The following is a 14,027-nucleotide window of genomic DNA, read 5'->3' on the forward strand; positions in this document are numbered from 1 at the left end:
ATTTCCTTGAACCCTTCACCTGTATTTTCACACGTTTCCAACGAGCCAATTGACCATTTTGGCAAGAACATCACAACCACGCTGAATGGCCGGCATCCTTCATTTAAATGACATTCATCATCATCATCATCATCATCATCATCATCATCATGATATCAACAATAACCACAAAGATTAAAATAGTGATCGTCCTCAAAGTCAAATCGACAAAAATCCCCACAAGTATCATCATCGTCATCATCATTACCACCGTGTTTTCTTCTCTTTAGAGATTTCAGACAGCTGGCATTCTGTGGCAGTCAGCCTCTCTCTCTCTCACACACACACACACACACACACACACACACACACACACACACACACACACTCACACTAATAATACCTCTGTAAAGACCTTGCGGTTGGCAAGTGAGACTGTGTGTAGAATAACAGGCTTAACGAATGCTCAAAACAAATATTAAAAATAATGTTGATCTTCTTCCCGTGTCTCCATACTGAATATTTATTCATAAGTAACCGCGGGCTAAATGTTCTCCCTTGTTCTCACCTTCTCTTCACAGATAATGAATGCAGCCCACACACACACACACACACACACACACACACACACACACACACACACACACGTTCGAATAAATTCAGATTAATGCAGAAGATCAACATAACCATACAACTGCTGAACTCTACCTGCATGACAAATAGCAATTACTCCAGGAACACACTTAACAGCAATGTAGATGTGGACACACACACACACACACACACACACACACACACACACACACACACACACACACACACACACACACACACACACACACACACTCCACACCTTTGGCACTGTGCAACCCCGGCCCACATTAAGTGGAGACAAAAGAATCGGGCTTTGCAGTATTTAAATCAGTTATGTGTCTAATTATTCCATGTAAAAATAGCCGATATCTAGGGCAAAAGCAACGAGATGGAACATTGTTGTCTGCAGAGGGGAGACCTAGTGGAGCTGGCTGGAGTTCAACACAGCAGAGGAGAGAGAGGCAGAGAGGGAGATGAGGAGGCAGGGAGCGAGAGTGCGATAAAGGAAGATGAGGAGAGAGAGAAAGTGCTTTAGGCTACATAAATATAACATGAACTCTATCCGCTAGAGGCGGGCGAGCAAGCAGCACAATGGGCCGATGTTCAGGAGTGGAGAATAGACTGTTCTACGTCCTCACCTCAAGAATATCAGGCTTTGATACCTGAGAGACCGGTACAGTGTGTGTGTGTGTGTGTGTGTGTGTGTGTGTGTGTGTGTGTGTGAGGGATAGACAAAAGGAAAGAATTTAGACACATGCAGTAATTCTGCAGGTTCACGCTGATATGGAGACCCTGCAGTCGGCTCTGTGACCCCGTGACCCCTCTGCAGACTCTGCCTGTGATGGGTCTGCTCGGGACGCTCCTGGTTTGTCATTGATCACCTGACGTCGCATGTATTTATTATTTTTTTTATGGTATATTTCCCCTTCTGTCTGTACATGCATGAAAAGAAAACTGTATGTTTGCATGTATGTGTGATGGGAGATATTTCTTCAAAAAGCCAGAATTCATTCAATTGAATCAATGAGCAATTCATCATATTATAAAGAGAAGTAATTAATTACTGCCTGTCATTGAGTGATGCTACAAGCCCATCATGGCGTCTGTTCCACCCGCCTTTTTAATTGCCTATATTCTTTCTTCCCCGTTTCCTAGACGATGCCGCTTGGTGAGCCGACGCTCCGTTGAAGCAAACGGACCCCTTTAGAGCCAGGACCCCCGACCAACTAGTACGTTTTTCTTTAACTTATCATTATGGAGGAGATATTGATAGCATGTTGCAATGGCTGTAGAACGATGACACCATCAGAGTTTAGATGGGTTCTGTATGAACCTCAGTGCATGATCTCCTGGTTTGATTCACGGAACCAGGACAGGAAGCTATCAGTATCAGCATACGTTCTAAGAAGAGCAAAGAACGGCACTTCATCTCGAAGGAAAAGCTGTTTGAGTGATTGATGGACGGTTTGTCCAATCACCTGCCACGTATACAGGGATGATCATCCTTTTTATTGCTCAATTCCACCACTTTTCCTGTGCAAACATCCCATTTTCATGTGACTAATACAGGATCAGCCTGACAGCTGAACCAATGAGAGTCTCAATGAGAGAAACCAGGACTTTAGCTGGCTAAGAAAATGAAATGTCACTCGTCCTTTTTTAAAATAGTGAAACCTCAATATTTGCATCCATCAGTAGAACTGCTACTCACTTCATTTGTCTCTCAGGTCAGATAGCTGCAGCACATAAAAGGATATAAGACGAGATTAAAATCATTACGTTTGGTCTATGAGTCGGATATTTATAGTCATCTTCACAAATCTATCAAACTCACACCTTGTAGAAAGGAAGCTGTACAAATGTCAGTTGCAAAGATTCATAGTTTTACCAAATTATGAATACAAATACACACACACCAGTAGATCTAGCTACATTTATAGGACGTATTCATGCAAATACACAACTTGATTGGGACCTTATGTTCTGTGTCATAACCTCTCAGATTCCACATCACTGTAAACCAGACTGCTGTTCAGGTATAAATCTTTCAGCCAAATCCACATTTTTTTGTTGCTGGGGGGGGAGGAGGAGGCTGTAATTCCACGTCTGCCACTGGTTTACTCCATTGATGTCCTGTCTGTATCAATTCCCGCTGCATGTCAGTTGGCCAACTTATTCAGCTGCTGTTACTTGATGTTCTCTTGTTGTGTGTGTGTATATATATAAAAAAAAAAAAACCAAACCGCGCGGAGATGACAGAGGGTGTAATCGCTAGCTATGTGATTCAACAATACGACTCTTAGAAGCCATTCAGGCTGGGGCCTGTCCTTGACCCTTAAGGAGCTTGTAATGTGGGCTTTTCTCCCCCATCCCTTTGTATTTACCGGCAGAGACGAGGAGGGGGGACCAACCACTGAGTGAGGGCTTTCGCCCCTCCATGCCAGCGGCAGTCACACTGGGGGAGCTATGCACACACTCACACACACACACACACACACAGAAATGCACACACAGATCTCCTGGCGTGCAGTCATTTCATAGGGAGGGAGAGGTGAAGGTTGGAGGGTGAGGAAGAGGGAGACAGAAGGGGAGGTGGGTGGGACAAGGGGTGAGCACAGAGACAAGAGCCCCCCAAACCCTCCCCACATTCGCTATCTCGACGGGGGGTCAATCTTAAAGGCTGCTCTGTTTCTCCATGGGAGGACGGGGTGGGGAAGGGGGGAGCTCAATCTGGGGAGGGCAGTGGTCCTGCTGGTCAGCACAGGGAGCTCCACGTTACCCAGTTATCCATGACAACCAGAGAGGGAGAGGGAGAGCAGGGGGGAGACGGGGGAGACGACATGGAAAAGCTCAGCTGCGGTCAGAGAGCGCTCAGTTGGAGCAGAGAGTGAAGAACAAAGCACCCAGTGATTTTCATTTTTCCCCTCTTTGTCTGCTTTATATTGTCCACAGACGTGTCCCTCTTTTCTTGACTGGAAATAAAGGAGCTTTGAAGAAGACACACAAACACACACAGACACACACATGCATGTACACACTGGTGTGGCTAATTGAATTATGTTTATACAGTAAGTCAAACGGTTTATTTTCCCTGTGAAAGAGACGGCCCAACGTTGTGAAAATGGGGGGGGGGGGGGGTCTTCACACAAAGGTGTTTCTTTTCTCCTTTTTTTTTAGATTTTAAACATTTTGATGGTACATCTCTACAACACAAAGGTCTATGTTATTGCATGCCTTTAAGTCTGGATAGGAGCAGACATTTCATGTGGTCTCCATTAAAAAAAAAAGTGTGGAAAATGTTCATTTTGCACGGATAGGTTCTGCTCAGCATAAATGAAAAGGCTTAAACTAATCCTGTCAGAAACTGTCCCAAAAGAAATTAATCCACTCTAAATGAGTGAAATGATAAAACGCTCAAGAAACAGTGAACACTTCGAGATGAATAACGTCCAACACACAAGCTCATCATTTTTTTTTTCACTTCTGCCTTTAATATTTTTCTGCATTCCTGGACTAAAACTCTAAAATGTGTCTCCCGTGGGACTGCAATGCACATTCAGAAACTCTTAACATTGTGTTTGAAAAAGGGAAGATCAAAATAATTTACAGGACGATAGATACTAAGAATAAAAAGTAATATTGAAGGGCTTTGCACAGATGAAGCATTCATTTTGCAAAATCATAAGTGGTTCCTGTTTACCAACAAGTTATGTTCTTCTGTCCACTCAAAAACATATTCATGCAACTGCCATTTGAATTATGGGTTTGAGTGTGTGAGGATATAAAATGACTGTCACAGCTTGCAGTGGCCTGTTATTGACCTACCTATAAAGCCACATGAGACAGAGGGGGGGCAATACCATCAAATGCAACAGAAAGGTTTAACACATACAAAAACACTGGGTGACACGTCATAAAACTACATATAGCCTAACTCAACATGATTACATCACGTGTGCCTTTTAAAAAACACTATTTTGTTTGTCAAACTAACTTAAAAAAAAACAACAAAAAAAGAAAAACTTTAGGGCTTCTTCCACATCCAACTTCTAATCCACGTCCATATTTTCGCTCTGCCTCCCGCAGTATTCTCACAGGCCCTGGTGTAGTTGCGCCAGTCGGCCACAGCTGGGCGCTGTTGCCTAACTCTCCCCCTGCTTCCTCTTCTCTCTCTCCCTCCCTCTCCCTCCCTCTCTCTCTCTCCGTCAGCACAGCCTGCCTCTCTCTCCTGCCTCTCTGCCTCAGCCAACCCGGGCTGTGCCGAGCTGCTCCCTGCGGGATCAGAGCGCTCCCCCGCCGGGACCCTTCTCTCACATCCCCCTGCTGGGACGCGGCTACATTTCCAGCCAAGCACTGCCTGCCTTGGCTTTATTATGTGTGTCTGCGCCGCAGCCCCGCCAGCAGAGGCAGGCAGAGGAGGAGGAGGGAGACTGGTAGCCAGAGTCAGGACAAAGAAAAAGCAGGGAGACAGAGGCTAGCGAAGGGTTAGACTGGTAGAAATATTAGGCTGCTATTAATATCGCCGGTGGGGCAAAATATTAACAAAAAAAGAAAAGAAAGCGTGGGTTGTAAAAAAAAAAGAAAAAGCAGTGGGCTATTCCCCTCGGGGTGGAGATGCTGTTGAAGAGCGCAATGTCCGTGCCACCAGACCACCACCACCACTGCCTAGTGTAGATTAGCGGGACGGAACACGGGACGGGTCGGTGCCGCTTTGCTGGAGGAGGAAAAAAACAAACTGAAATAGTTTCGATAAACTAAAAAAAAAGGGAGCAAGGAGCACTGAGGGAGAAGAAGAAGAAGAAGAAGAAAGCAACGTTTCCCAGAACACTCCGCCGCCTCTCTTCACCTGGACCGGCACGTACCGCTGAGGCGCCGCCGCCGCTACGACACTCGGACGGCGCCGCTGTCACTTCCATCCCCCGCCCCCCCACCCCCTTCAATACCGCGCGGGACCCTGTTCAGGTGTTTGCCGCGCGCGTGGCTGGCAGCTCGCTCGCGCACCCCCCAAGCCTGTAGTGCTGCTGCTGCTGGAAGAAGTCGGAGCGGCACAAGCGCCCGGGTTGCTACCGGGGAAACAAAACAAAAAAAAACGCGTGCGGTGTTGTTGGGTTGGGGGGTGTGGGGGGGGACAAGACAGGAAAACAAACAACCAGAAGCTGTAACGAAGAAGAAGAAGGAGAAGGGAATAACGACGGGAAGTTGTTCCTGTTTACGCTACAGGTTGCGCGAGCGCTAGCGACCGTTGAGGAAGAGGACGCGTCAGAGGAGCGCGAGCCGCTTAGCCGCTCCACTTCCCGGCGTGTTGTCGCTTTGGACTAACGGCCGTTGCCCCAAAGCCAGAGACCGACGCTGCCGCATTGCAACAGGCGAAGAAGCAGCAGCGGCGGCGGCGAAGAAGAAGAAGAAGAAGTGTACGACGGAAGATACCCCCCTCCTCGACTGCATGGTTAGCTGAAAACACGGAACGGAGCCGAGGAAAAAAAAAAACATTAAAGAGAATAAACGTTTTTTTTTAAAAGAAAAGCAGCCGGAGAGCAGAGATGTCGAGACGGAAACAAGCGAAGCCGCGCTCCGTTAAAGGTAAGAAACTGTTTTGTATGCTAGGCTACCTCACGTGAACGGGCACTTCACTCGGGAGTTGGGGTGGGGGGCGACCCGACCAAAACCAGGACCCCAGAATTCAACTTGTGTTAGCTAATTTAATTTAAGACGGGGTTGCAATCAATCTGTGTAGGTGAATCACCGTTGTTGGCTCACTTCTGTTGGTTCACTGACTGTTTGAACCGGTCACGACATTGTTTAAAAAAAACAACAACTAAGATTAAAAATGAAATATCACTTTTCAAGGAGCTCCAGTTAAATTCCTCTGTCTGGTCCACCGGGCTAATTGTTTTCAATTAGCTGCCCCGCCGTCAGAACGTGAAAGATGATCCACCGGTGTGTCGTTTCTGACAGCGTGGGTTGTGCTTTTTTTTTTTTTTTTTTTAAACAACTTGTTGTAATTCACACGGTTAATGGGGCCCGTGTAATCTGGATTATTCCCCATGTTAAGATGCATTGCACTTGTTTTTTTAACACCTCACTGCTGCTTTTGTTGTGGTAAATTTGACCGGTTGACCCCCCAACAAACTCATGTCACTTATACCCCCCCCCCCCCATATGCCTTTTGATAAATCCTTTTCACACCAATATAATGATCACAATTGGCTTTTAAATTGTAATTGTTAAACTTCCACACACTTGGGATCTGCAGTGTGTTGCTGTACATGCATGTATTTAATATGAGATTTGTTTACAATATTGCTGTGAATATTTAACTAGCTGCTAATTAAATATAATGCAAGGTTAGACCAACTGTGGAATTTGCAGATGTGTTTTCCTAAAGTTCAAGCAAAGTCCAAATGTATTGGATTAAACATCCTTATATTAAAATGCAGCAGACCCTTTTTATTTATATATATATATGTGTGTGTGTGTCTGTTTTAACTAAGGAAGCCTCGATTTCTCCTCATTTCCATAAAATAGTATTCATTGCAGTGCATGGGTGAGTGGGCATCTTGCATGAGGGCATGTGGTGGCCTTGGCCTCCATGTTTCCTTTATGGGACCCAGATGGGCAACGGGACGGGCTGACCATGTGGTTGCCATCCCCTCCCCCGTTTCCTCCACCATATAGGCTTTCCCTCGCTGCGACTATTTGGAAGGCAAGCGGATTTCTGACCGTGACTCAAACTGGGTGTTTCGGTTGATTAGTAGCAGGGTTTCAGTCTCTCCTGCAGGTTCTGAAGTTGAGCCTGTTTCATCTGAGGTCGGGTGGGGTTAATTTGGTCAATCATAGGGGAGGGCTGCTAACACGGCAGCCACAAATTCCTAGAAGCGTTTGGTCATTGTGGACCGGAGAAGTGACACTTTTTCATAAATCGGACTGGCAGACAGGGCTTGCTCAAGAGTGATTACAGATTCCACAGCCTCCTCAGCAATCTACTGCAAAGCTGCAGTTTTCAGTTGATGCATACAGTCCAAATTATATAATTATAATAAAAAAAAGAGAAGGTAATCAATCCTATTTGTAGTTAATATTAACACTTGATGATGTTGTATCCTATAATGTGGCCAGCTGAGGGGCATTATAGGATATTATAACTTTGGCATGCATTTTACGCATTTTTAAAATTTGTTTAGTATTTTAGAAATCGGCCATCACATGATAATCTTCTATATGGTCTTGGGTTAGAATCTGACTCATGGGCATCACAACTCAATCTGCAACCACCACCGTATCCCCATCTATCTCGCACCCCATGATGAAGAACTGTCATTAGAATGGCTGCGATACAATCTGAATATGTGGATGGATGCATACAAAGACAACATACCGACACCTGACAGCTGTTTTGAAGGTATAGTTTTGTAGTATAGGAGTGGTGCTGGCAGTTTTGTACAGCTTTTACCATAAAATTGTGGAGATTTTTTTCATTTTTCTGGATTTATTGGTGTGTGTGTGTCTTTGTGTGAGTGAGTGTGTCACTAAGGCAGCCCGGTCTCAGCAGCCTGGATAACGAGAGCTTAGCTTTAGTCAGGCAGCCAAGCGAAGCAGAGCGAAGCAAAGCTGAGGCGGACGACCACCACTCTCTGTGTGTGTCTGTCTCTGTGTGTGTGTGTGTGTGTGCAGTAAAGGTAACACAGCCCTTGTATTCTAGCTTGCATAAGCACCGTGTGTTTTGTGTGTGTGTACTCATGCGTCCGTGTGTGTACATGCGTTCTGCTATCTCCCGTCCACACCTTGCCCCACTGACAGCTTGACAAGACCTGGCTTTGGGGGGAAGATGGGGGGGAGAGAGAGATGGAGGAGGGAGGGATAGAATAGAGGAGAAAACAGGGTTGCAGGGTAAAGGGGTGAGAGAGGATATGTGTTTGGGGGCAACACAGTGGCACACAGCAGGTGAGGGGGCGAGGGGGGGGGGGTGATGGAGGCCAGGATGAGGTGAGCATCCCCGGCGGATTATCTGTGTTTTCATGTTCTTCTGTCTTTCACCTGCTCACCCAACTCTGACATGCTGGCTGCTGCTTACAGACTGTCTTGCCATCCATGCCAAAACAATAACAAAGAATCACGGAGTCCCACCTCCACCGTATCCTGGTTTTACATTTACACTGACTCTGTGTAGCCCTGGTTTCCAAAGTATTGTTGTTGTTGTGTTTTTTTTTCTGGGAAATGAAGTCCATAGTCAATGGTGACCTTTCACTTGTCACTTTATTTAGTCAATGGGGAAATCATGGAACATGTGATACGCTTGCCTATGGCCCATATATTTATCATTTTGGTTGTTGCATGGCATTTACTGCTTATATCTGACTTTCAACCCAAATAATTTCAAACTCTTAACAATCTTATTGCATCTTTTGCATATTCCTGTACAGCTCTTCCGTCGCTATTTATCAATTATCCATCAATTTATGTCTCTGTTTGTTTATTGTATGTTTATTGTTATTGCACCTTAGTCACCGAGACAAATTCCTCGTTTCTGTAAAATCCTTCTTGGCAATAAATATGTTTCTGATCTGGACTGTACCAATAACAATCTAGTTATATTTGTGTAAAGTTACATTTTTTTTTTTTTTTTAAAAGAAGAGAAAATCTTTCTTCATGATGAGATTTAATGCATGGACAGACAGCAGGTGAGGTCAGTTTTTATTAACATGCAACCTAGAACATTTAAATCAAATGTACACTATTATTACATCTTGCCTTGATAAACCAACTTCTAGCTATAATAAACAGTTTTATTCCTGCTCTTCCATGTTTCAAAGCTGCGAGTTCCTCTGATGGATGGACTTGACCGCTCTAGCCTTTACAGTGATTTGGCCTTGTTAACAGTAGGGGGAGTTGACTAATTGCAGTCTGTTAATTGAACACGGACTAATGGCACGATGGATGGGGTGAGAGAAAGGGAGGGGGTGAGCAGGAGGAGGAAATGAGAGAGCACGGCTTCTCTCTTATCAAAATATTATTTCAATGGATTAATCCGTTTTTAATGTGTGTCTTTAGCGAGGCGAGACAGCAAAAAATCCTCCTCTGTCTGCTCAGGCAGCCTCACTATCCTATCTCTCCCTCTCTCTCTCCTAGCTCTGAGCCCCTCGAGTCTCTCATGCATTATGTAGTGATGATTATTACTTAATTACACATTAATAAATCCGCTTCATTTGCAGGACATTAAACGGGAGTTGAGCGCATATGACAGAGAGATGGAGGAGGGCAGGGGAGATCGTAGACGAAGGGAAGGGAAGGTGGGGGGCACTTACTTTCCAGCATTTATTTGGTTTGTTTAGAGTGTTGTTTGGAGTCAGTGGAGCCAAATGAGCCCTTTGACCAAGAGGGGGGGAGAGGGAGACGTTTGGTCTGTTGGTGTGTTCCAGGCTGATGGCATCATTTCCACTCAATCTCCTCCATTCTCGGTCCTCATATCTCCCTCCCCGCTCTCTTTAATCCCTTTGCAGTTCCTTTGGTTCTATCACCTTCTACCACTTTGCTTTTTTTTCTGCCTGTAAACAGATTAATCTGAATTATTAAGAACTTTTGGTCTGTATTGACAGACGTGATGTCGATAAAGTTCGCCCTGGTCTTTGCAGTCATACAGCGTTTTCGTGTTAACACTGATGGATATGGTCAGTTTGGCTTATTTTTCCCATGAACAACGTTGTGAATGATGAAGTGTTTGAAATGGTTCAATGGGGCCGCAACTAAAGATTATTTTCACCATCAATCAATCTGCCAATTATTTTATTTTAGAATGATTCATTGTTTGGTGTATACACCTTAAATTAAATAAAATTCCATTATCCACAGTTTTCCAGAGCCCAAGGTAACATCTTCATGTTGCTTTTTTTATACGACCAACTGTCTAAAACCCAAAGGTGCTCAATTTACTATAATGTAAGACGAGGAAGACCAGCAAAAAATCCCATGAATGATTAATTGTTTCTCAAAATAGTTGCACGTTCCATTATTCTAATCAAATAATGGATTAATTGTTTCAGCTGTAGTCTACGCCATCTTGCGTTTTAAACACCGGTTAGGGCTGCATGATAATTCATGTAAGTATGTGATTTAAATGTAATAAGAGACTCTGGGATATAATTATTCATTGCCTGGAGTTAAAGTTATTGTCAATTAACTGCACAAGACTTTAAAATTAACAACCGCCAACCCGCCAAATGTGGGTAGAAATTAATTGTGGTGGGAAATGTCATCAAGTTGCAAGCCGGTTCGGCGGTTGCTGAATCATACTCGTACGAAGGCAAAATAATACTGACCTGAGCAAACGGAAGGTCGAGTGCAATTACAGCTTGGGCGCTTGTTATTTTATATATTTGTTCATATAAGCGCTGAGCATCATTCAAGACTGTAATATTTCTCTTTCCCTTTCTCTCTCTCTCCAGTTTTTTTTTGTTCTCTCTCTACCTCTCTCTCCCCATCTGGCTTTACCATTAGAGTAATTTAATGTCACCCTTTGGAAAGAGTACAGAGACTTTCATAGGTCAACTGGGTCTTCTGAAACTCAGGGACCTTACACATGTGGCTTGGATTACTTGAAGACAACATTGTGTTATTTTGCATGTCCATCTGCGTATATTCGTGCTGGAAGGCACCGCAAATCCTCCCCCCCCCCCTTTTTTTTTGTTGTTGCTTTTATTAACACCAAACATTTGACACCTCCTGTATAAAAGCTGGTATTGGCTTTGTATTATAGCCTGCTGTCTTTCTGAGAGCTTTGTTAGGAATTCCATTGACTTCTCAGCATGGGGTGGTTTTTAGTTTTTGGAAGTTGTTTTTTTTTTTTAATGGGACAAAAAACAAGCCAAAGTAAGTGGTGATCGGTGAAGCCCAGCAGTACCATGCATTGAGTGTAATTGGACTCATGTTGATCTGCACTCAATTAGAAAACAAATTACTACGCAATTGAATGCTCAATGAACATATCTAAATACAGTAGGTCATTTTCATGGATTTCTTTGAACATTTTCTCACAGTAAGACGAGCACAAAGTCTAAATAACATTATTGATGTCTGAATTCCATCGAGCTGCTTCGGCGTGGATCGGTTTGCTCGCTGTCGTGCTGTGATGGGACACGTGGACAGAATTGAGCCGCTGTGAAAGTTATGAGTTACACCTGTAAATGTCTGCCTGTGAAAAGTCAGAATGTCAGCTGCTTAACCTCTGTGGCTCAGGCAGGAAGCTCGGGTAAAGGGATAAGTGTTCTGATGGTAATAAGTAGCGTGCCTTCATCAGCGCAGAGCAGTGAACATTAGGTTTTTGTCTGAAATAATGGATGGGAGAAGGTCATATCATCTGGTAGGCTTGGTTAGGTTTTTATTGTATGGTGTGTGTGTGTCATCAGTGTGTCCAGAAAGGGTGAATTCCCTCAGTGAGGTGTGTGTATGCCAGCGACAACTCCTTATCAGCAGCCAGCCTGGTGTGGTTGTGCATAGACGTGCGTGTGTGTGTGTGTGTGTGTGTGTGAGAACAGGCCGTCATGGGCCAGGACCGTGCCATTGTAGCGGCTTAGCTAGCCTCGTTTATCAGCTGCAAACTCACTGGACCTTAACACACACCCACTCCTCTGGAGACACACACACACACACACACACACACACACACACACACACACACACACACACACACACACACACACACACACACACACACACACACACACACACACACACACAGTGTAGCCAAGCTCTGAGTGCCTATACCCTCAGCTTTTAAGAAGAGAGAAAGATGATGCTGGTGTGACTACACACACACACACACACACACACACACACACACACACACGCACAGTCGATCCAGACCTAGCTTGCCAAGCCCGTATCCCCCCACCACTAGATAACTCTCGGAGGATGTGGGCCCTTCTAAGTTTCCTACCAGGCTGTGTGTGTGTGTGTGTGTGTGTGTGTGTGTGTGTGTGTGTGTGGTGTGCACGTGTGTGTGTGTATAAACATCTCTTACACTCTTTTACTGAGAGATTATGTTATTATATTTCTTTGTTCAACGCGGACTATTTGCCTGCAGTGTGTTTGTCCCTGTAGTTTGGGGTGTTTGGTTTGGTTCCTCAATCACATTTTTTTTAGCCATTCATTTAGTCGCTTGAATCACAAGTTACCACGGTGTAAAAATGAGTGATGTTGTAAAATTGCCGACTTAAACCCCCAAAGAATATATGATATGCAATAATGAAAAGCACATTTGCGTTTGAAAGTGTAACTAGCAATAGTTGGTATTTTAACATTAAAAATGAAAGACATAATTAATCATTATCATATATATATATATAAATATGATAAATTATGTGAAACTAGCATGGGGACAGGAATAATGGCTTATTATTCTGGACATAATTCCTTGCTTCAGTCATCCCATTTTCTCCCACCTTCCTTCCTTCCTTCCTTCCTTCATCGTTTCACTCCTCCACTCTACCTTCTACCTCCCTGCCCTCCCTCTTCCTTTTCTGTACATTAAACATTAGTGGTGGGGCAATTAGCAGTGCCCCTCTGCACACCTGGCTGATGCATAATATATTCACTGGGCTACCCTTCCTCCCTCACCCTGACACACACACACACACACACACACACACATGCTGCTGTTGATGAAAGGGTAACAGTGTGTGTTTGTGTGTGTTGACTATGAGGAGCGTTATGCGCTCTGGTCTGACCCGGCTTATCCTCCTCAGTTTTAACTTCAGGCTAGGTCTTATGTCACAGGTCTTGTCAGGTTTTCAGACAAAACTCCCCCCTAAGGAACTTTATTTGGCAAAGTAAGCCCCGTTCATTATCACAAGAGCATGGCAACTAGGAAGGCTTTTGTCCAGTCTGTCCCATCTCCATCGCCAACCCAGTCGCCAGGATAAAACGTCGGCAGTGTCTGTACAGTTTAGGCTGCCTGTCAGTCAATACATGCTACAACTCTGCAAGACCGTGTCTCTCTTGCTACCTGTCCTTAGTTCTTGCTTATTATACTCATTATTACACCATGTAGCTTTCAATAATAGTTGCTTGATACATACATCACCTGCTATGCGCTACTTGTACTCGCATGCTGTGACCGAATGCAAACATGTCAGCATTCAGTGTATCCAGGGCTTGCTACCAATTTATTGTACAGTATTTAAATGTACCCATTTTTAGTGCTTTGTCGAAATAAACAGCCTTGGCAGCTTTTTTCCCCCTGATTCATCCGCTCAATCATTTCATTTTGCTCTACGTGCACACACACACACACACACACACACACACACACACACACACACACACACACACACACACACACACACACACACACGGACCCAGACTAATGTGCATGTGCCTTGTGTTGTGTTCCTTTTTTTATTGGACACTCTGCCGGGTCTTTGTAGCGCACCCCGCTATAGACCTACCAATGCTGCTTTTTA

At 44.4% G+C, this 14,027-nt stretch overlaps 1 protein-coding gene across 2 annotated transcripts in view; it reads left to right on the forward strand.

Moving 5' to 3' along the window:
• Positions 1-4,788: 4,788 nt before the first annotated feature.
• znf423 (zinc finger protein 423) overlaps positions 4,789-14,027 on the forward strand; it is a 118,245-nt gene continuing 109,006 nt past the window's right edge. For both annotated transcript variants that reach the window (XM_084017577.1, XM_084017578.1), the window contains exon 1: positions 4,789-6,153. In XM_084017577.1, the coding sequence (XP_083873703.1) occupies positions 6,114-6,153 (40 nt within the window). In that variant the 5' untranslated portion in view covers positions 4,789-6,113. The remainder of the gene's footprint in view (positions 6,154-14,027) is intronic.

The sequence above is a fragment of the Eutrigla gurnardus genome (genome assembly GCF_963514095.1).
Source record: "Eutrigla gurnardus genome assembly, chromosome: 9".
Lineage (NCBI taxonomy): Eukaryota > Metazoa > Chordata > Actinopteri > Perciformes > Triglidae > Eutrigla > Eutrigla gurnardus.